The 22984-nt window shown below is 47.9% G+C and overlaps 1 protein-coding gene across 2 annotated transcripts; it reads right to left on the bottom strand.

Annotated features, from left to right (window-relative positions):
* Positions 1 to 288: 288 nt before the first annotated feature.
* On the bottom strand, positions 289 to 15535 carry TXNL4A (thioredoxin like 4A; the record flags this gene model as incomplete). 2 transcript variants are annotated; one of them, XM_080714781.1, is made up of 3 exons in its annotated part: positions 289 to 460; positions 4569 to 4672; positions 15383 to 15535. In XM_080714781.1, 3 exons carry the CDS (start codon positions 15533 to 15535, stop codon positions 289 to 291), a joined length of 429 nt encoding a protein of 142 aa, XP_080570907.1. The 2 variants fall into 2 exon arrangements, with proteins under 2 accessions (XP_080570907.1, XP_080570908.1); XM_080714782.1 differs by having other exon boundaries at positions 15407 to 15535.
* Between the last annotated feature and the right edge of the window lie 7449 nt (positions 15536 to 22984).

Raw genomic sequence — 22984 nt, 5'->3', positions numbered from 1 at the left:
CTGCAGCAATCTAGCCAAGTTATAGCACGCAGCCCCACAGGACAAGCACCATGGCTTCTCTGCAAGGTTAAAGGGCAATTGGCTGTGGCCACCAAGACCAGGAGCCACAGGAGTTTAAGAACAAGTGATAGGACCGCTCCTCCACATGTTTATTTGCTTCAGTCAGACTAGGCGGCTTCACCTCGCATCTCCTGCCCGTGAGCCCCACGCACTTTTTCCGTGGCTTCCCAGAGCCGAGAGGTCCATGTGAATGGCTCCAGTGTACACACCCAGTGCAGCGGCCATGCCTCAGTATCTGTACTTGGTGGAGTAGTCTTTGGGAGACACCACCAGGCCCCTGCCTTTGCGGGCGCCACGGTAGACCGTCTCTATTATGTCCACCATCTCCTGCTTGTCTTCCATGGCCCAGTTAATCTTATTGTTGTTACCGGTACCCAAGTCAATCATGATGTGTTTATTCCTGCAAAGACAAAAGCACACGGATGCTCATGAAAAGCATTCCACAGAAAAGTCTCATTTTTCCTGCTGTCACAGGCGCTTATTAATATCATATAAGACATGTACAATCATGAGGAGACTGTGGTTCAAGAGAAGACAGAAGCCGGGTGTGGTGGTGCACGCTTGTAATCCCCACACTTGGGAGGTGGAGACAGGAAGATTGGGCAGGCTCAAAGCCAGTCACACTGGCTTCAGAGACCCTGTTTCCAAATTAAAAAAGTATAAAAATAGGTCTGGGAGTGTGGCCCAGAGGTAGAAGGTTTCCAGGAACCCCAGTACCACACACACACACAAAAAAAAAAAAAAAAAAAAAAAAGAGAGAGAGAGAGAGAGAGAGAATACAGAAACAACCTGAGTGCTAGTCCTAAATGTGCACCACAGTGACCATCAGACAAATGCCCTAAAGGGCAGTTAAAGGTCAATGGAGAGAGCTTCAGTCCCCTGCAAGACAAACTGTTTTCCAAAGGGTTATATGTATTTTTCTAAAAAACAATGTATACCCCAATGTGGTGTATGAATATAATGCACCAATAAAAAATTTTAAAAAATAAAATAAAAAATAAAAAGCAATGTATAAATTTTTCATGTTGCTTTTTCAGACACTTGGTACAATTTTTATTAAATACCTTACAACTGTGAAATGAAAACATTTTGCATCTCTATGGCTGGGAAAGTAGATGTTCCTTCAGATACTTATCTTTCAAGAAGCTGAATTTTTTCTCATGAATTTATATATGCTCTTTCCAAAGTAAAGACATTAACCCTCTGCTGTACTGTGTGTGAAAATCAATTCTTTTTTGGGTTCTCATTTCTATAGAGCCACACGTTTGACTTCAGCCCTACTGCATAAAAGGGCTCCCATGAGGCCTGTGGTTGGGCCTCTGTCCAGTCAGAGCGGCCAGCGGGCTCTTCTGTGCTGCTCACTCAGTGCCTGGACAGCACTGCAGGTCCTCACACTGGCCCAGAAACCCCGGGACAGGGCCCTCGCCTCCACCGCACACCCACGCCAGCCTGCCCTAAGTCACCCTGTGCCAGGCATCCTTGCCCAGCACTGCACTTCCAGCCCAAGATGGCCCTCTGCTACTCAAGTGGAGGAAAGGGGGTAAAGGGGCTCCTGTTCAACAGTGGGGACCACAGACACTGTCCTGCAGCTGTGTGAAATGCAGGATTTGTGCACGATAAACTTGGATATTTGATATTTATCTTAGGAGTCTCTTTCTCTTTTCCTCTTTTTCTCTCTTTTCCCTTCCTCCCTCTCCCCCCCCCCCCTCACACATGCTAGGCAAATATTCTGCCACTGGGCTACACCCCAGCCCCTAGCTGAGGTTTAGCTAAATCTTCAAGGTGCTGTCTAGTTTCTTCTTGCTACTTACAGTAAAATGAGAGGAGACAGTTGATGTAAAAATAGTTAACACAAAGAATTCTCAGCCTTTCCAGACAAGGTGCTGAAATTCAGCAATGGCTACTTGAGATTGTACCACAGAGAGAAGGATGAGGACGTGGCCAGATGGACCTGTGCTGAAACCCAGGGAAGACCACTGGTCAGTGCGTTCAGAAAGGGTGTGCCTCAAGGGTCTCCTCAACCAAACAGGAGGCACCTGGACGCCTGGAGCATAGCGTGTTGTCCAGTGAAGGACAGGTCCTGGTGAAACTGTAAGGGACAGAGAGAACTGGGTGGAGGAGGCCACGGCCCCACTGCAGCTATAGGAAGCAAGGTCACTACCTGGCTGCACATCAATCATGAAAGAGGGGACTCGGCAGAATCCCTCCCAGAGGCAGATCCTGGGCTGCTGCCTAACGAGTTTGCCCTTCCTGGCTGCAAGCCTCCTGTTCCATAGGCCTGGACCATCCGTGCAGAGGCAGCAAGTCCTCACTGCTCCTCAGCTTCCCAGGTCCACAGGTTGAGGGGCGCAGTCCGAGAGCTGTGGGGCCACCCAGGCAGCCATACCCATCCCTGGACAATGAGCTTCTGGACTTGAAATCAATGCTACCCTCAGGTGGGATCCTCACTAACCCTGGTGAGGGGGGTGCTTTGCTGACAGGAGGGACCTGAATCTTCCACAAGCCAGAAAGCAGACCATAGCAGGCAAAGCCCTAAGATGCCCCCCATAATTCCATGAAAACGGTAAGGCTTCATGCCTGTGATTCTGTTTCATACATTGCAAAGGAAATTATACAGATTAAGGTTCCTAATCAGTTGATTTAAAAATAATATTACTGTGGATTATTTGGGCGAGTCTAATACAATCCCGAGAACTGCTTATTGTTTGTGGTGCTGGGGACTGAACCCAAGGGCATTCTACATCCAAGCTACACCCCTGCCCAATTTTATTTTTGTTTTGGAACAGAGTCTCACTAGGTTGATGAGAGTCTCACTACTTGCTGAGGCAGTCCTCGAACCTGCAATCCTCCTATCTCAGCCTCCCAAGTACTGGGATTTAGAGTGCTACTTTTGTAAAGAATATAAAACCAATACACACCTGTACAAACAACCCAGACCTTTCTTACCAAATGAGAAGCTCTGTTTTTGGAGTATAGCCTCGTGTTTATACCGCTACTTACTAACTTCTGTAGTAATTTCAGTAAAAAATTTTTACACTAATGCTACCCAGTGGTGCTTTAAAAAAAAAAAAAATATATATATATATTGGTGGTACTGGGGGTGGAACCCAGAGGCTTTCTACCTCCAGGCTATACTCCCAGACCTATTTTATATTTTATTTGGAAACAGGGTCTCACTAAGTAGCTGAGGCTAGCTTCGAATCTACGTGATCCTCCTGTCTCAGCCTCCCAAGCGCAGGGATTATAAGCGTGTACCACCACACCCGGCTATTTTATATTTTATTTGGAAATAGGGTCTCACTAAGTTGCCGAAAGCCTCACTAAGTAGCTGAGGCTGGCTTCGAACCTGTGCGATCCTTCTGTCTTAGCCTCCCAAGTACGGGGATTACAAGCATGTACCACCAGGCCCAGCTCCAAAATAATTTTCGAGCTAATAAAATAATCCTGCATACATAATAAAATAATTAAGTTCAAGTTTTCCTCTTAAGTGTTACAAAAGGACATTATATAAAGTCACGAATATCGCAGGGTATGGTGGCATATGCTTGTAAATCCCAGCATTAGGGAGGCTGAAACTGGAGGATCTCAGTTCATGAATAGCCTCAGCTACTTAGTGAGGCCCTCCATAACTTAGTGAGACCCTGTTTCAAAATAAAGAATAAAAATAGGGCAGGGGGTGTAGCTCAGAGGTCAAATGCCTCTGGGTTCCATCCCCAGACCTGCAAAAAAAAGTCACGAATATCATTTAATTAGGGGTTATTTTTCACCAGGCATAGTGGCACATGCCTGTAATCCCAGTACTTGGGAGGCTGAGACAGAAGGATCGAGGACAGTTTCAGTAAGTGTGATTCTCATCAACCTAACAAGACCCTGCTTCCAAATAAGAAATAAATTCAGGGTGGGGGTGTAGCTGGAAGGTAGAATGCCTCTGGGTTCAATCCCTAGTAACACACACACACACACACACACACACACACACACCAGTTTTCATCAATTAATTACGTTTAAAAGCATCTTAAATGTCAGCAAAAAGTCTTCCATTTCATTATAGACTTCACCCAGACTGGTAACTAAGTAAATGCTAAAACTGAAACTGTTACTTTAAAAGCCATTTAGAAGATTCACGATGCTTGTGATACAAACTGCATTGTGATATGGCTGCTAACCCACTGCCTTCTAAGTAATAAGCTCTATTCTGGTCACATCAGACCTCCAGCCAACAAAATTCCATCTAATTAACAACTTTAAAATGACATACTTGGCTGGGTATGATGGCACACACTTGGAATCCCAGTACTTGGGAGGCTAAGACTGGAGGATCATAGTTCACAGCCAGCCCCCCGCTACTTAGTGAGGCCCTCTGAAACTTAGTGAGACCCTGTTTCCAAATAAAGAATGATTTTAAAAATGGGACTAGGGATGAAGCTCAGTGGTAGAATGCCCCTGGGTTCCACCCCTAGTACCACAAATAAATAAATAAATAAATAAATAATAAAAAAACAACATACCTGAAGAAAAACATGACAGTACATGGGTCGTATAACTCATACATTTTGTTGAAGTCAGGCACTTCTGTAATATCCACAAGGTAAATAACTGCAAAATTTTTTACCTAAAAGTAAAGAAGATTAAAAACCATGAAATTACAAATCAATCTAACTTTAATTTCATAGAAACAGATTAAAAAATCAAAAGCAAGAGTATGTGTACACTGAACAATTTTCAAACCAACTAGCATTTTCCCTGAGGAGCCAAGGCACAGGAATGCAAGGCCACAGTGCAGAACCCCGCCCCGCTGGCACTTCTCAGGCAGTCAGGACTGCCCCGCTGACTCAGCAGTAAGATGAAAAGGCCCACAGAGGGTGGTCAGGTATGACCAACGCCAGCCAAGGGGACTTCCACAAACACTCTCATGGAATGAGCAGCTGTGCAGAACATGCCAAGACCTTTCAGCCATTCATCCCCCAGTTATTCAAGCTTGAACACTTCCAAATGGTAACAGTCAGAACCCCAAGTGATACCATACACATTATCTGTTAAGTGTTCTTTAACTCCAAGTTTATAAGAAAAGTTTAGAAAAAAATGGAAAAATTTAAAAAACCACAATCACTTCCAATCCCACATTCAGAGGCAACTGCTATTAATATTTTTGCTATATTCTGCCATGCCTTTATTCTGAATTTATGTGAAAAATCTACTTATGCTGTTTAACCACATAAGATCATATAGTGATCACACTATACTTCATGTCCAGCTTTATAATTATTATATTACTGTTGTGTGTGTGTGTGTGTGTGTGTGTGTGTGTTACTGAGGGTGGAACCCAAGGGCTTTTCTACCTCTGGGCTATCCTCCCAGTCCTATTTTATACTTTATTTGGAAACAGGGTCTCACCAAGTTGCTGAGAGCCTCACTGCTGAGGCTGGCTTCGAACCTGTGCGATCCTCCTGTCTCAGCCTCCCAAGGGGTGGGATTACAAGCATGCGCCACCACGTCCAGCTTGTGTCCAGCTTTAATACAGCATTTCCTTACATAAATTACCTGCTTACCAAAACCATTATTCCATCAAGTGACTATTATTTATCATTCTTGTTTATTTTCTTCCTCATTTTGTATAAATATTATTCACCTGTGTACATTTTTACCTTTAAATTTGTGTGCATACTTTAGTATTTCCTAAAAATAAACCCTAAAATAGGATCTCAAGAACGGAGTCTTGACATGCTCAAGGCTCTGTGTAAACACTATCTCGATGCCTACTAAGCAGCTTACGCCAACTTACTGAGAAAACGAGGGAAAGTGGAGCCCACCAGAAGCTTGGAGAGGCCAGAGGGAGCACAGGCCTGCCCTGCCTTGACTTCCGGTCTCCAGAACTGTGAGTGAGCACATTTCTGTCACTTATAGTCTTCATATCAAATTAACTCTAAAAACCTGACTATAATTTATGTGGTGGGTAACCTGATCCCTGGAATCTGCTTCAAATACTGCTGCACAGCAAACACATTAGAAACACAAGACTGGCAAACACTGACACCTGATGACTGGGAGGTAGAGACACAAGACACAAGAGTTCGATGCATCTTTTACATCTGGACTTTTCTGTACTGGAGATCTAATCCAGAGGGCATGCCACCTCTGACCTATACCTCCAGCCCCTTTTATTTTTATTTTGAAACAGAATCTCACTAGGTTGATGAGAGTCTCAATACTTGCTGAGGCTGTCCTCAAACCTGAGGTCCTCAGGTCTTAGCCTCCCAAGTACTGGGATTATAAGCATGTACCATCACACCCAGCTCTCCAAGTCCTTTTATTTATTTTATTTTATTTTTGTGGTACTGAGGATGGAACAGAAGCATTCTACCTTCAAACTACACCTATTTTATTCTTTATTTTGAAACAAGGTCTCACTAAGTAACTGAGGCTGGCTGCAAACCTGTGATTTTCCTGTCTCAGCATCCCAAGTACTGGGATTGTTAAGTGTGCACCACCACACCTGGCTTTTAATTTTTATTTTGAATCAGGATCTTGCTAAGTTGCTGAGGCTGGCCTCAAACCTGTGATTCTCCTGTCTCAGCCTTCCAAGTACAGAGATTAAAGGCGTATGCCACCACACCTAGCATTACTTTTTGAATATTAAGAAATTAACATGGAAAATCACACCACCACAGAAAGACAGAACGTTTAGACACTTAACAAGGCTCCAAATGTCCTACAGCTTTGGCGGAGAAATCCTCCATGAACCAGCACCTGGCACAGCAGGGAGGGCGCCTCTACCTGAGCTTTAGAGAACTTACGCGATGCCTTTACACAGTCACACCGCGCGCCCTCCTCTTGGTCAGGTCTCCTTCCCAGTGAATACACACTCCCAGGAGCCTGGCTCCCAAAGTGCCAACAATGAGGATGTGCTGGTCAGGGCACAAAGACCCAGGTTTACTTTCACAGCTAACTACTAAACTGTACTGCTTTATTTAAAAATAAAATAGCTCACTACAGAAGTTAAGTCATGGGACTGTCACAGGCCTTAGGGGAGTAGAAGTTGTATTTTCTTTTTACCCCTTGAATGCCTTGCTCAGGAGCACACACATCAATAAACACCAACCACTTAAGCTGTGGCATTTGGCAACTGGGGAAGGCACTAGCGATGAGATGTACACCTCCTGTGCCTCTATGCTCTAAGTTCTACCTGGCCTGTTTGGCTAGCCAGGGAGCCCACCAGACTGAGACCATCACGTCAAGCTCCAGACTGCAAGGGTCAGAGGAAACCTGCTTCCCAGCGGCCTGGCTCATGAATGCTTAGGAACCCACCAAGGCAGAGCACACCTCAATCATGGATTCGCATTCTCTCAATACCCCTAAGAAAGAGCTTAATGTTTTACATGCAATTGAACGAAGGCTCAGGAAGGTCACGTGGCATCAAGCTCAGGGAAAGTGGCAGAAACGAGACTTGACTCACTTCTGCCCCAAGTCCACATTCCAGATGAGTTTCCTGAGCCAAGTCTTGAAGGAATTGTCCGGCCCAAAGGAGGCAGAGTCAGGGGGTGTGGGAGGGTGGGGATCTGTCAGGCACTGGGAACTCTACCTAAGAAAGATACAAGTGGGAAAGCCAGTCCTAGATTTAGCACATGCTACAAAGAAGGCAAATGCAATGAAGTTGGGCGGATGCAGGCCAGCCAGACCACAAGGACCTGATTCAGGAGGCTCTAAGGAAGGTGGGGCTCAAAAGTTCAGCTTTGTATAACTTGAGAAAACTAAGGAACACCCTGAGAACGAACCCTATGGGTCGACTGGCTGGGCCCTGGTGCCTGAGCGCGGGAGGCTGGCTGGGGAGACCATCTCACTGCCAATGGCTACAAACAGAGCCTGGGCCAGGGCAGATGCCAGGGCTTCAGGGCTGAAGCAGAAAGGGCTGGCTGGGCTGTCGCTCAGTGACAAATAAGGCTTAGCATTTGTTAGGCCCCAGGCTCAATGCCTAGCACCATGAAAGCAAACTTAAAAACAAAGGCACCCATGCAGAGACTCTGAGGAGGGGCCTGTGTCAAGGCCACAGGAAGCTCAAGTCAGGCAGGACTAAGTGCCTGTGCAAGGGAAGGCTGAGCGGGTGCTGCAGCCATGCGGGTGCTCTGGAAAGCAGAGGCATGGGGTACAGCTCCAGAGGAGGAGCCTACCTACATGGGCGTTTCTGATTTTGCTTTTACAGTGCAAAACAAAACCCAGGGCCTTGTCCACTCTAAGTGAGCACTCTACCACGTGCCACATGCCAGCCCACCCTTGGGAGTTGAGATAGGAGGGGATGGAGCGGGAGATAGCTCCATGGAAGGTGGATCCCTCAGGCCCCACTCCTCTCCTTTCTAGACACACAAGAAATGGCATCTTGAGACAGAAAAAGGTGACTATGCAGCAAACAACCACGCCCCTGTTGGAGGTGCCATTCCCAGTTTGGAGGGTACTCAGATGAGGGCTGTGCAAACCCTCTTCTGATGCAAAGTTAACCTGCCAATTTTTAAAATCCTGCCTACATTTCAATTTCATTAAGTAGGGGCCCCTGGCCCTGACCCTGGCAGGTGGGCAGGCGCTAGCAGGGTGCCCCTAGACGACCCCCCTCTCCACCCGGAAGGACCCCATGGTCCGGGCCCCTGGCCCCATCCCTGGGCGGGTGGGCAGGCACTGGCGGGGCGCCCCTAGGCAACCTCCCTCTCCACCTGGAAGGACCCCATGGTCCGGGCCCCTGGCCCCGACCCTGGGCAGTAGGGCAGGCGCTGGTGTGGTGCCCCTAGGCGACCCCCTCTCCACCCAGAAGGACCCCGTGGTCCGGGCCCCTGGCCCCGACCCTGGGTGGGTGGGCAGGCGCTGGCGGGGCACCCCTAGGCAAACCCCTCTCCATCTGGAAGGACCCTGTAAAAAAGGAAAAGAAAAAGAAAAAAGGAAAATATCAGAGAGGGGTCAAGGAGGTGGCAAATGCCAGGATACTGGAGATGCAGACAAAACTTATCCAAATGAACTGGAATTATTGGAAAAATTCCCCGCTAAGGAGGACTGCTTCTCTACATTGTTAAGAATCTTGAACATCACCTGTAAGGAGAGAGACTTTAGCAGAGACCAAGGAGAAAGGCGGTGCTGAAAGCGGTCTCCGTGTTGGTGGTGGAGACTTGTATTCAGGAGAAACAGAAATCGGAGCCTACCAACCTTATTATTATTTTTTTTTTTGGAGAAATTACACCAAAGGTTGAATGCTACCGTCGTGCATGCTTAGGAAGACTGGACAACATTCAGAGTGGAAAAAGAGCTTGGGAAAGATTTGAAATGGTGGAGGCAGTGGTAATGGCAGTGGCCAGTACTCAGGGGAGGCAGAGATCTGATGCATTACACCTGGAACCTTTGAAGTAATGACCCCAGAGGCAGAATGCTACCACCACCACGCACCCTCGAGAACGTGGGACAAATAGTTGGGCGAAGAGGGTGCTCGTATTAGAGCCTGCCAAGGGGTGAGGTCGGCAACAGACACAGCAAAGCTGGGATTGGAACCTGCCGCGAGGCAAGGCCAGTGCTGGGGTCTCCGAGGCCGGGATCAGAGCCTGCCGAGGGGTTAGGCCGATGCCAGGGCCACTAGCCGGCATCGGAGCCTTCTGTGAGGCAAGGCCGCTACTGAGGCCTCTGAGGCCGGGATCGGAGCCTGCCGAGGGGTTAGGCCGGTACTGGGGCCAGCGAGGCTGGGATCGGAGCCTGCCGTGAGGCAAAGCCAGTGCTGGGGCCTCTGAAGCTGGGATCGGAGCCTGCCGAGGGGTTAGGCCGGTGCTGGAACCAGTGAGGCTGGGATCAGAGCCTGCTGTGAGGCAAGGCCGGTGCTGGGGCCTCCGAGGCCGGGATCAGAGCCTGCTGAGGGGTTAGGCCAGTGCTGGGGCCACTGGCCGGCATCGGAGCCTTCTGTGAGGCAAGGCCGCTATTGAGGCCTCTGAGGCCGGGATCGGAGCCTGCCGAGGGGTTAGGCCGGTGCTGGGGCCTCTGAGGCCGGGATTGGAGCCTGCCAAGGGGTCAGGCCGGTGCCAGGGCCAGCGTGGCCAGGATCGGAGCCTGCCGTGAGGCAAGGCCGGTACTGGGGCCTCTGAGGCTAGGATCGGAGCCTGCCGAGGGGTTAGGCCGGTGCTGGGGCCAACGGCCTGCATTGGAGCCTTCCATGAGGCAAGGCCGCTATTGAGGCCTCTGAGGCCGGGATTGGAGCCTGCCGAGGAGTTAGGCCGGTGCTGGGGCCAGCGAGGCCGGGATCGGAGCCTGCCACAAGGCAAGGCCGATGCTGGGGCCTCCGAGGCCGGGATCAGAGCCTGCTGAGGGGTTAGGCCGGTGCCGGGGCCACTGGCCGGCATCGGAGCCTTCCATGAGGCAAAGCCGCTATTGAGGCCTCCGAGGCCGGGATCGGAGCCTGCCGGGGGGTTAGGCCAGTGCCGGGGCCAGCGAGGCCAGGATCGGAGCATGCCGTGAGGCAAGGCAGGTGCTGGGGCCTCCGAGGCCAGGATCGAAGCCCGCCGAGGGGTTAGGCTGGTGCTGGGGCCAACGGCCGGCATCGGAGCCTTCCATGAGGCAAGGCTGTTATTGAGGCCTCCGAGGCCGGGATCAGAGCCTGCCGAGGGGTTAGGCCTGTGCTGGGGCCAGCGAGGCTGGGATCTGAGCATGCCGTGAGGCAAGGCCGGTGCTGAGGCCTCTGAGGCTGGGATCAGAGCCTGCCAAGGGGTTAGGCCGGTGCTGGGGCCAGCGAGGCCGTGATCAGAGGGAGCATGCTGTGAGGCAAGGCCGGTGCTGGGGCCTCCGAGGCTGGAATCGGAGCCTGCCGAGGGGTCAGGCCGGTGCCGGGGCCAGCATGGCTGGGATCGGAGCCTGCCAAGGGGTTAGGCCGGTGCTGGGGCCAACGGCCGGCATCAGAGCCTTCCATGAGGCAAGGCTGTTATTGAGGCCTCCTAGGCCGGGATCGGAGCCTGCCGAGGGGTTAGGCTGGTGCTGGGGCCTCCGAGGCCAGGATCAGAGCCTGCTGAGAGATTAGGCCGGTGCCCAGGCCACTGGCCAGCATCGGAGCCTTCCGTGAGGCAAGGCCGCTATTGAGGCCTCCAAGGCCGGGATCGGAGCCTGCCGAAGGTTTAGGCCGGTCTGGGGCCAGCGAGGCTGGGATCGGAGCCTGCCGCGAGGTAGGGCCGGTGCCGGGGTCTCGGAGGCCGGGATCAGAGCCTGCCGAGGGGTTAGGCCAGTGCCGGGGCCAGCGGCAGGCATCGGAGCCTTCCATGAAGCAAGGCCGCTACTGAGGCCTCCGAGGCCGGGATCAGAGCCTGCCGAGGGGTTAGGCCAATGCCGGGGCCATCGGCTAACATCAGAGCCTGCCGTGAGGAAGGCCGGTCTGGAGCCTCTGAGGCCGAAATTGGAGCCAGCTGAGGGGTTAGGCCAGTGTCGGGGCCAGCGAGGTCAGAACCGGGGCCTCCCATGAGGCAAGGCCGCTGCTTGAGCCAGCGAGGTCTGGATCAGTCCACCAGGTAGCCAGGCCACAACTGGGGCCGTCAAGAGTGGGATTGGTATTTGCAACGCGGCATGCACAGAGAAATATTGCAGAAAATTAAAACCAGATGCTTCCCCTAATCAACAATAACTAGGAGGAAAGGGGCAACAGGAAGTGGTCGAACTATAGAAAGGGCCCTATAGTGAAGCAATTAAGGTGACCAATCAGAGGGTATGGAATAGGGGAGGATGGAGCCTCTTTAAAAAGCAGGAGGTACATAAACATATGTATCAAAGTTAATCACCAAACAAGCATGGGATCCAGGGAGGGGGAGGGAATGGGATGGGGACTGGATGAGGGCTAATTGGATGATGTGTGCTTGTATATCCTCTCTAGTCTTATATTCCAATGTGATGTATGATTACAATGCACCAATAAAAATAAATTAAAAAAAATAAATTTCATTAAGTAGAGACAATCTTTTCTATTACTTCACATGCATTGAAACAAAGAAAGACATTACAATTTAAAACAATAAATATTAACATTATAGAATAACAAACAAGAAAAAAAATCTGCCCCCTACCACACTGTCAATCCAATGAAAGCCCAGACAGCCTTTAAGAGCCAGTATGAATTATCCAGCTGATTCTTTTTTTTTTTTTTTGGTGGTACTGGGGTTCCTGGAAACCCTTCTACCTCCGAGCTACACTCCCAGATACCTATTTTTTATATTTTTATTTGGAAACAGGGTCTCTTAAGCCAGCAAGGCTGGCTTTGAACCTGCACGATCCTCCTGTCTCCGCCTCCCAAGAGTGGGGATTACAAGCGTGCGCACCACTCCCGGCACTAACTGGTTCTTAAATTCTCTACCTCCCAAATGAAAGCAGACACTGACAGAAGAAGCCACATCTTTTTTCTCTCACTTTTTTTTTTGGTGATACTGGGGACTGAACTCAGGGCCTCACATATCTTTGAGCTATTCCCTAGTCATTTTTTTCTTATTTTGTTTTGAAACAGTCTCACTAAGGTGGAAGGCTAGTCTCAAACTTGCAATCATTGTGCTCAGCCTCCCAAGTAGCTAAGATTACAAGTGTGTGCCAGCATACCTAGCCATTTTTCTCCTTTTACTTTGTGTGTGGAGGCTGGGTATTGAACCCATGGGTGCTCTATCATTAAGCCACACCCACAACCCTTTTAATTTTTTTTATATTGAGACTGTCTCACTAAGTTACCCAGGCTGGCCTGGAATTTGTAATCCTCTGGTCTCAGCCTCCTGAGCTGTTGGGATTACAAACATGCCTAGATTCAGTAACGTTTTGTGCTTCTAGAGATTAAACCCAGGGCATTCTACCTCACCTATATCCCCCAGTCCTATTTTATTTTTCTTTTGAAAAGGATCTCACTAGTTGTTGAGGGCTTGGCGGCTAAGTTGCTGGTTAGAAACAGCCTCATAGCTGGCAGTAAGCTGTGGAGGGTACTAGGCAGGGGGTAGTACAGACCCCACTAGAGCCTTGCCTGGTACTACCTGGGTGACCTGTACTAGCTGGTCCCTGTGCCTCGTCTTGCTCATCAGTGAAAGGCATAATCATCATCATCATGTTTGACTTAAAACTCTTTTTTCTTACAACACTTCCCGAGTTTGAATCATTCTAAGCTACAAACCAAATTACTTTATAAAGGGCATGGAAGAACCAGGCCTGGTGGCACATGCCTGTAATTCCTGTATTTGGGAGGCTGAGACAGGAGGATTGTGAGGCCCTCTGCAACTCAGGGAGACCCTATTTCAAAATAAAGAATAACAAATAGGGCTGGGGGTGAAGCTTGGAAGTAGAATGCCCCTGGGTTCCATCCTCAGTACAAATAAACAAGACACCAAAACAAGGACAATCTTTTTTATGTGTGTGGTAATAGAGCTTGCACACAGGGGCACTGTATCTCCAAGCTATACCCCTAGCTCTTTTTTTATTTTTGTGGTACTGGGGGTGGAACCCAGGGCCTTTTCTACCTCTGGGCTATACTCCCAGACCTATTTTATATTTTATTGGAAACAGGGTCTCACTAAGTTGCTGAGAGCCTCACTAAGTACTGAGGCTTTGAACCTGTGTGATCCTCCTGTCTCAGCCTCCCAAGCACTGGGATTACAAATGTGCGCCACCATGCCTGGCCTTCTATTTTTATTTTTGAAACAGGATCTCTCTAGCCAGGCATGGTGGCGCACACTTGTAATCCCAGTACTTGGGAGGCCTAGGCAGGAGGATCACTGTTCAAAGCCAACATCCCCTACTTAGTGAGGCCTTCTGCAACTTAGTGAGACTCTGTTTCAAAATAAAAAGAATAAAAAATAGGGCTGGGGATATAGCTTGGAGGTCAATGCCCCTGGGTTCAATCCCTAGTACTAAAAAAACAAAACAAAACAAACCACAGGGTCTTTCTAGGTTAATGAGTCTTACTACCTGAAGCTGCCCTTGAACCTGTGATTCTCCTCTCTCAGCCTCCCAAGTACTGAGATTACATGCATGTGTCACCAAACCAGCTAAGGACAATACTTTAAAACTAAGCTTTGGTAATCTCAACAAAGCCTGCAAACATGTTTTGCTCACTGCACTATAAAAATTTTTTAAATATACCATCAAGTCAGATGTGGTGGAACAGGCCTGTTACCCTACTACTTAGGAGGCTGAGAGAGGAGGACTACAGGTTTAAGGACAGCTTCAGAAATGTAGCCAGACTCTCAGCAACTGGTTAAGAAGACTCTGTTTCAAAACAAAAAATTTAAAGCTTGAAAGTAGAATGTCTCTGGGTTCAATCTCAAGTACCAAAAACAAAAACAAAAACCAGGGTTGGGGATGTAGAATGGAGGCAGAATGCCCTAGGTTTTATCTCCAGTAACCCCACCACCACCCAAAAGAAGCTTATCAATAGGAATCATTAACCAACTCAGGAATGGGCTCATGAACCTTATTTTTTTGTGGTACTAGGGGTTGAACCCAAGGGTGCTCCACCACTGAGCTATACCATCACCCCTACTTATTTATTTATTGTGGTACTTGGTATTGAACCCAGGGGCGATCTACCTGAGCTTCATGCCAGCCCTATTTTCTTATTTTGAAACAGGGTCTCCCATCCAAGTACTAACCAAGCCGGACCCTGCTTAGCTTCCAAGATCAGATGAGATTCAGCGGGCATGGTGGTGAACACTTGTAAACCCAGCATTTGGGAGGCTGAGACAGGAGGATCCAGGTTCGAGACCAGCCTCAGCTACTTAGTGAGGCCCTTTGCAACTCAGTGAGACCCTACAAAATGAATAAAAAGCAGGGCTGGGGGTATCGCTGGGAGGTAGAATACTCCTGAGTTCCACCCCCAGTACCGCAAAACTACGGACAGGTCTCCCAGAAACACATTCCAAGAAGCCCTTCTCACTTCACCGGGCCAAGAAACTTGTATAATCTTGTTTTCCTCTCTGCGGGTGTCTACACGCTATGGGTCTACACATTAGAAGTATGCAACTGACGGGCGTGGTGACGCACGCTTGTAATCCCCGCGCTTGGGAGGTTCGAAGCCGGCCTAGCTGGCTTAAGAGACCCTGTTTCCAAATAAAAATATAAAAAATAGGTGTCTGGGAGTGTAGCTCGGAGGTAGAAGGGTTTCCAGGTACCCCAGTACCACCAACATTAAAAAAAAAAAAAAAAAAAGTATGCCACTAAAGAACAAAAGAGGTGTAGTTCCGTGCTGGAGCGCCGGAACAGCACCGAGAAGCCCTGGAACAGCACCGCAAAACTCAGCAAACACAAGCGCAGATGGGCGCGTAGGTCCCACCACACCCAGCTGCGCGCCCGCACCGCTTACCTTTTCCGCTATGCTATACAGAACCTCGTCCATCTTCATGCAGGTGGGGTCCCAGTCGTGCCCGAACCGAATGACCACGACGCGGTCCTCCTCCGAGAGGATGGCCTGGTCCACCTGCCAGCCATTGTGCAGGTGCGGGAGCATGTACGACATCCTCGCGCTGCCGACGGGCGGCGAGGGGCCGGCGCAAGCTGCCTGCGGGCCGGACAGAGCTCAGAGGCCACGCCACCCGCCCGCCCGCCCCGCCGGCCCGCGCCCTCCCCGCCCCGCCGGCCCGCAGCACTCCTCCCCGCCCGTGCGCACCCACCTGGCCCGCGACCCGGCCCACTCCGCCGGAACCTCTCGGCGGCACTCTCAACGCTCGCGCGGAAACTCCCGGGCGCGCGCTTGTGACGCAACTTCCGGCGCGACGAACGAGCGCGTCCCAGCGGCGCAGCTGCGCGAGGCTTGCGCCGCACCTGCTCCGGAGCCTGGAGGGTCACAGGTTTGTGGCCAGCCTCAGCAACTTAGACCCTGTTCCAAATTTTTAAAAATATATGACTGTATAGCTGAGAGGTAGAATGCCCCTGGGTTCGCTTCCCAGTACCACACGCACACACAAAGTTTTATTGCAAGCACATCCCAGTAGTGGGAAGGCTGAGTCAGTTTTGCAGATTCAAGGCCAGACATCGATTTAGAGACCTGTTTAAAAAACAAAACAAAAAAAAAAGGCTGCGGTTGTAGCTCAGAGACAGAATGGGTCTGGGTTCTGTCTCCAGTACCCAAAAAGAATAAAAATTTTGTTATGATTCACATAGTATAGAATCCTACTATTGGGGGGCGGGGTTTGTTTTGTTTTGCGGCACCAGGGATGGAATCCAGGGGCATCGCACCTCCGAGCTACACCCCCAGCCCAATATTTTGGTTCTTTTTTAACTTTTTGAAACCGGGTCTCACTGAGTTGTGAAGGGCCTTACCAAGTAGCTGAGGCTGTCCGTGAACCAGGATCCTCCGGTCTCCACCACCTGAATGCTGGGATTACAAGCGTGCACCACCATTCCCGGCTGGTGATGTGGTTTTTAAAAACAGCGGTGGAATCAATGCCACATCTAACTTTAGAAAAATGTGTCACTCTAAGAAGAAACCCTGAACCAAATTACCCTTTCCGTTCCCTCAGCTTCTGCCAATCATTAATCTATATTGTCTATACATTGGCTAGTTTTAGGTATTTCCTATAAACAGAAGCTTAATACATAGTCTTTTGTGAGTGATTTCTCACATTTAACATGTTTTCAAGTTTCATGCTTTAGCAGATGACAGTTCTTCCTTTTATTGGCAGTTAATGTTTTATGGTAAAGCTATACTATATCTACCAGTTGTTTGACTTTTAGGTTATTTTTACTTTTTTATCATTATAGAATAATGCTGCTATGAACATTCATGTTTGAGTTTTTGTATGAACTTAATTTTTTTTTTTTTTTTTTTGGTGGTACTGGGGTTCCTGGAAGCCCTTCTACCTTCTACCGGGCTACACTCCCAGACCTATTTTTTACATTTTCATTTTGGAAACAGGGTCTCCTAAACCAGCGTGCGCGGCTGGCTTCGAACCTGCGCGATCCTCCTGTCTCTGCCTCCCAAGCGCGGGGATTACAAGCGTGCGCCACCACGCCCGGCTGGACTTAATTTTTTATTTTTCTTGAGTATATACCTAGGGTTGGGATAGCTGGGTGCTACGGTAACATGCTTAACATTTTGAGAAATTGCCAAACTGTTTTCCAGAATGACTGCACTGTTTTGCATTCTCACCAGCAATGTGTGAGAGTTTCAGCTTCTCCACAGCCTTGTTCATGCTTGCCGTTTGTGTAGTGTGTGTGTGTGTGTGTGTGTGTGTGTGTGTGTGTGTGTGTGTGGTACTGGGGATAGATTGAATCCAATGACATTCTTCTTCTGAGTCATACCAATAAGCCTATTTTATTTATTCATTTTTTGTTTTGTTTTGTTTTTGTGGGCCTGGGGATGGAACCCAGGGCATTCTACCTCCGAGCTACACCCCCTGCCCTATTTTTTATTCTTTATTTTGAAACAGGGTCTCACTGAGTTACAGAGGGCCTAAGTAGCTGAGGCTGTCCGTGAACTGCGATCCTCCGGTCTCAGTCTCCCGAATGCTGGGATTACAAGCATGCACCACCACGCCTGGCTTATTTTTTATTTTGAAACAGAGTCTCACTAAGTGTCTGAGGGACTTGCTATTTGTATATTATTTGTTATGGCCATCTTGGTAGTTACCAACTTACTGTAATTCTTGATTTGCATTCCCTAATGATGTAGCGCATCTTACAAGAGCTTATTGACCATTTGGGAAAATGTTTATTTATATCCTTTACCCATTTAAAAATCGTGCTATTGTGTCGCTAGAGTTCTTTATGTATTCTGCATAGAAAGCTATCGCCAGGTATATGGTGGAAAAATGTATTCTTCCATTCTCTGGATTTTTTTTTTTTACTTTTTATTGATATCATTTGCAGCACAAGGGATTTATTTATTTATTTATTTATTTATTTATTTATTTTGCGGGTTTGGGGATGGAACCCAGGGGCATTCAACCTCTGAGCTACACCACCTGCCCTATTTTTTATTCTTTATTTTGAGAGAGGGCCTCACTAAGTTGCGGAGGGCCTCACTAAGTAGCTGAGGCTGCCCGTGAACCGCAATCCTCCAACCTCAGCCTCCAGAATGCTGGGATTACAAGCGTAGGCCACTACGCCTGGCAGGCCTTAGATTTTTATTTAGTTCACTTTATCTATTATTCTTTTGTTGCTTGTGCTTTAGGTGTTATATGGAAGACACCATTTCCTAGTTCAAGGTAATGAATATTTACACTTGTTTTTTTCTGAAAGGTATTTTTTGGGGGGAGGGTGTTGGAGATTGAAGCCAAAGGCATTCCACCTCTGATCTACACCCCCAGCATTTTAATTTTTGTTTGAAACAGGGTCTTGCTAGGTTGCTCACAGTCTCATTATGTTGCTGAGACTGATCTTGAAACTGCTCCTCCTGTCTTAGCCTTCCAAGTACTAGTATTACAGTGTGTATCACCACGTCCAGCTCAAGTCTCTAATTTTTAGTTAATTTTTATATATTGTTTGAGGTAGGTGTCCAACTTCATTCTGCATGTAGATATCCCAGTGGTCCAGCACCATTTGTTAGAAAGATTATTCTTTCCCCATCAAACTATCTTGGCACCCTCATTGAAAACCAGTGGCTTTAAAATAAAAATGTATTTCCATTCTCTCCATTCTGTTCCACTGGTCTGCATGCTCACCTTATGTCAGTACAACACTGTCTTAGTAAAACTCGGATTCAAAGTCTTGAAATGAGGAAGTATGTGCTCTCCAACTCTATTCCTTTTCAGAACTGGTGTGGCTATTCTGGGTTCCTTACAAGAACAAACAAAACAGAGATGTCTATATTTGCTACTTCTAGTCAACACTGTAGTGAATGTTCTAGCTAAGGCAGTTAGGCAAGAAGAAGGGAACACATCCAGAATGAAAACTTTTCCCAACTCCCAGACAACACAGTCTTGTATATAGAAAACCCTAAGGAATCAGCCAGGTGTGGTGGCGTATACCTATAATCTCAGAACTTGGGAGTCTGAGACAGGAGAATTGTAAGTTTAAGACTATCCTTAGTAACTTAGCAAGACTCTTGGCAACCTTGTTGAGACCCTGTTTCAAAACAAAAATAAATGCCGGGCGTGGTGGTGCATGCTTGTAATCCCCGCGCTTGGGAGGCTGAGACAGGAGGATCGCGCAGGTTCTAAGCCAGCCTCAGCTACTTAGTGAGGCTCTCAGCAACTTAGTGAGACCCTGTTTCCAAATAAAGTATAAAAAAAAATGGGTCTGGGAGTATAGCCCAGAGGTAAAAATCCTCTGGGTTCCACCCTCAGTGCTACCAAAAAAACCAAACAAACAAAAAATAAAATAAAATAAATCCAGGTGTGATGGTGCAGTCTCCCAGTGGTGACTTGCCTGGGTAGATTTCTAAATTGTTTGGTGTGAACTCAGTAGCTTGGATTCACTGGGAACTTAGGGTTCTGCACAGTCTTCATGACACAGTACAAGACTGGCTCGTTTCCCCATCTTACGTTGGAGGGACGTGAGTCCTGGAGAAGCGGCTGGTGGGAACAAGAGCCAGCCTGTGCTTTTTCTTCCTCATCTCCTTTATGGAGATCCTGTCACCTCTCTCCCATTGCTATATTTTTATTGTTTCTCTGTTCCAAAAACTAAGCCATATTTTTATTGCATTTGTTTTTTATATTTTTTGTGTGTGTATGTGTGTGTGTGCGTGTGTGTGTGTGTGTGTGTGTGTGTGTGTATGTATGTGTGGTACTGGGGATTGAACCCAGAGGCTTTCTATCTTTGAGCTATATTGCAGCTCAATTTTATTTCTCATTTGAAAACAGTTTCTTGCTAGGTTGATGAGTCTCACTGTTTGCTGAGGCTGTCCTCGAACCTGCAATCCTCCTGTCTCGGCCTCCCAAGTACTGGGTGTTTTTTGTATTTATTTATTCCTTTTTTGTGTATGGTAGTGAGAATTGAACCCAGGACATTCTAATTCTGAGTTACACCCCATCCCTATTTTGTATTTTTTATTTTTTAAAACAGGACCTCACTAAGTAGCTGAGGCTGGCCCGGAACCTGCTTCCCAAGTACTGGGATTACAAGTGTGCACCATCCATCAAACCCAGCTACATTTCTTCTTTATCTTTTCTTTTCTTTTTTTTTTTTTGTGGTACTGGAGTTATTGGAAACCCTTCTACCTCTGGGCTACACTCCAAGACACCTATTTTTTATATTTTTATTTGGAAACAGGGTCTCTTAAGCCAGCGCAGCTGGCTTCGAACCTGCGTGATCCTCCTGTCTCCGCCTCCCAAGCACGGGGATTACAAGCATGCGCCACCACGCCCGACTACATTCCTTATTTCTAATTGTTAAATTAAAACTGTGCTCCTTCCCCTCCCCTCCCCCTCTGGAGCACACTCACTTTCTCTGTACTTTACTCCAGAGCTCTCCACCCTCAACTGGTGGGTGCCAAAGGTGCAGGAGTGCTGGTGCCATGGGCTCAAGGGTCAGCAGATTTATACTTCCTCTTGCTGGCCTAGGGCTCCCTCCCAGAACACTGTGAATCATCTCTCTGACTTTTCTCTGTTGGTGGTTGATTCTATATTATTTTTCATTCTGGGTTCAATTTTCCAGGGGCTTTAAGAGAAGAAAATCCTGAATTTACAGTCTTGAGTCTGTTGAAGGCGATGTCAACAAAGGTAATATTCTTTTACTTTTAAATTAAGTACATGTGGCCGGGTGTGGGGCATATGCCTGCAGTCCTAGTACTGGGAGGCTGAGACAGTAGGATCCCATGATTAAGACCAACCTCAGCAACCTAGTGAGACCCTAGAGCAAGATAGGCTGGGGCGGCCAAGCACTAGGGCCCCCATTTGGTGGTCCCTTGTTTCTCCCCTGGGGAACAAATCCCTCCTACCATTGAGGAATCCCAGCCTCACCCACAGGCAGGCACTATGGCGGCGATGTGCTGGGCTCAGTGTCAGAGTGTGCGGTGGGCACACGGAGGCATGCCATGACGACAGTGTGGTGGGCACATGGCATCGTGAGAGCCGTGTGTGCTGGGCTCAGTGTTGTTAGTGGCTGGGCTTGTGGTGTTTTACTGGTGTCCACAGTGTGGCAGGCTCATGGTGTTGCCCTTTGTCCAGTGTTTGTGGGAGTTCAAATTGCAGAGTTCAGGGATGAAGCCTCTTTTTTTGAATTTAACTAAAATACTCAAATCTTGAGGAAAGCTGTTTTAATCTTTTCCTTAAAGTTGGAAAAGTAAACACAAGGTTTTTTTTTAACTGGTCATGCTCTAAGCTTTGACCAGACTTTAAACATTTCTGTCTTGTTTTTTCCCCACAAAGTGCCAGGGAACCTGTTCATCAGCCTTAGTGCTTGGAAAGCAGCTGGCTTTCTTCCTAGATTGATTTTTAAAAGTTCATTGTTAAACAGGAAGAAGGAACATAAAGCTATAGGTTATTTGACAGACAATAACAAATCCTTTTTACTTGCACAGTAAGAAATAGTCAGTTTTATCATTCATTGCTGTAATGGAGTTAAAAGTAAGCCGGGCATGGTGGCGCACACCTGGAACCCCAGAACTTGGGAGGCTGAGACAGGAGGATCGCAGGTTGAGGACAGCCTCAGCAAGTAGTGAGACTCTCATCAACCTAGCAACACCCAGTTTTAAAAATAAAATAAGGCTGGGCATGGTGGCGCACACCTGGAACCCCAGAACTTGGGAGGCTGAGACAGGAGGATCGCAGGTTGAGGACAGCCTCAGCAAGTAGTGAGACTCTCATCAACCTAGCAACACCCTGTTTTAAAAATAAAATAAGGCTGGGCATGGTGGTGCACACCTGGAACCCCAGTGCCTGGGAGGCTGAGACAGGAGGATCACAGGTTGAGGACAACCTCAGCTACTTAATGAGGCTCTCTGCAATTTAGTGAGACCCTGTTTCAAAATATAGAATATAGAATAAAAAATAGGGCCAGGGGTGTAGTGTAGCTAGGAGATAGGAAGCCCCTGGTTCAATCCTGAGTACTGCAAAAAGTAATAATGATAATAAATAAAATAAAATAAAATAGGTGGCCAGGTGTGGTGGCGCATGCTTGTAATCCCAGCATTTGGAGGCTAAGACAGGAGGGTTGTGATTCGAGGACAGCCTTGGCTACTACTTAGTGAGGCTCTTTGCAACTCAGTGAGGCCCTATTTCCAAATAAAGAATACGAAATAGGACTGGGAGTGTAGCTAGGAGGTAGAATGCTTCTGGGTTCCATCCCCAGTAACACACACAAAATAATAATAATAATAAAATAAAATAGGCTGGGGGTATATCTTGGAGATAGAATGCCTCACTTGGGTTCAATTCCCAGCATCACACACACAAAAGGAGTTAAAACCACACCATCCCAATGTATGCTGCCTCGGCATACTGGCTAACCCTATATAAAGGGTGTTCTCCCTATAAAGTTTTTTTTTTTTTTCGGGTCTGGAGATGGAACCCAGAAGCATTCGACCTCCTAGCTACACCCCCCACCCTGTTTTGAAACAGGGTCTAAGTTGCGGAGGCCCTCACTAAGTAGCTGAGGCCGTCCGCAAACCGTGATCCTCCGATCTCAGCCTCCTGAATGCTGGGATTACAAGCGTGTGCCACCATGCCCAGCTTATAAATTGTGTTTTTATCCTCAGGAGGGAAATCTGCTGGCAAACCTTGCCAAACTTTCACCCTTTTTTCCCCAACTATGTCTTTACCCTAACTTCCTGGCCCCAGCCCCTGTCCTAGCCCGTTGAATTCATTGTGGCAGTGATTTGCTGACGGTCTTCCTTTCCTTATAAGGTGTCATGCTGCATAAAACTTGGGTCTAGAATTTGTATGCAATTGGGTGTGGTGGCACACACTTGTAATTCCAGTACTTAGGAGGCTGAGACAGGAGGATTGCAGATTCAAAGTCAGCCTCAGCAACTTAGTGAGACCCTTTGCAACTTAGTGAGACCCTGTTTCAAAATAAAGATAGGGCT

This window comes from Muscardinus avellanarius (assembly GCF_963383645.1).
Source record: "Muscardinus avellanarius genome assembly, chromosome: 17".
NCBI classification, from domain to species: Eukaryota; Metazoa; Chordata; class Mammalia; order Rodentia; family Gliridae; genus Muscardinus; species Muscardinus avellanarius.
The sequence above is the reverse complement of the archived record's forward strand: the minus strand, read 5'-3'. Positions and strand labels throughout refer to the sequence as shown.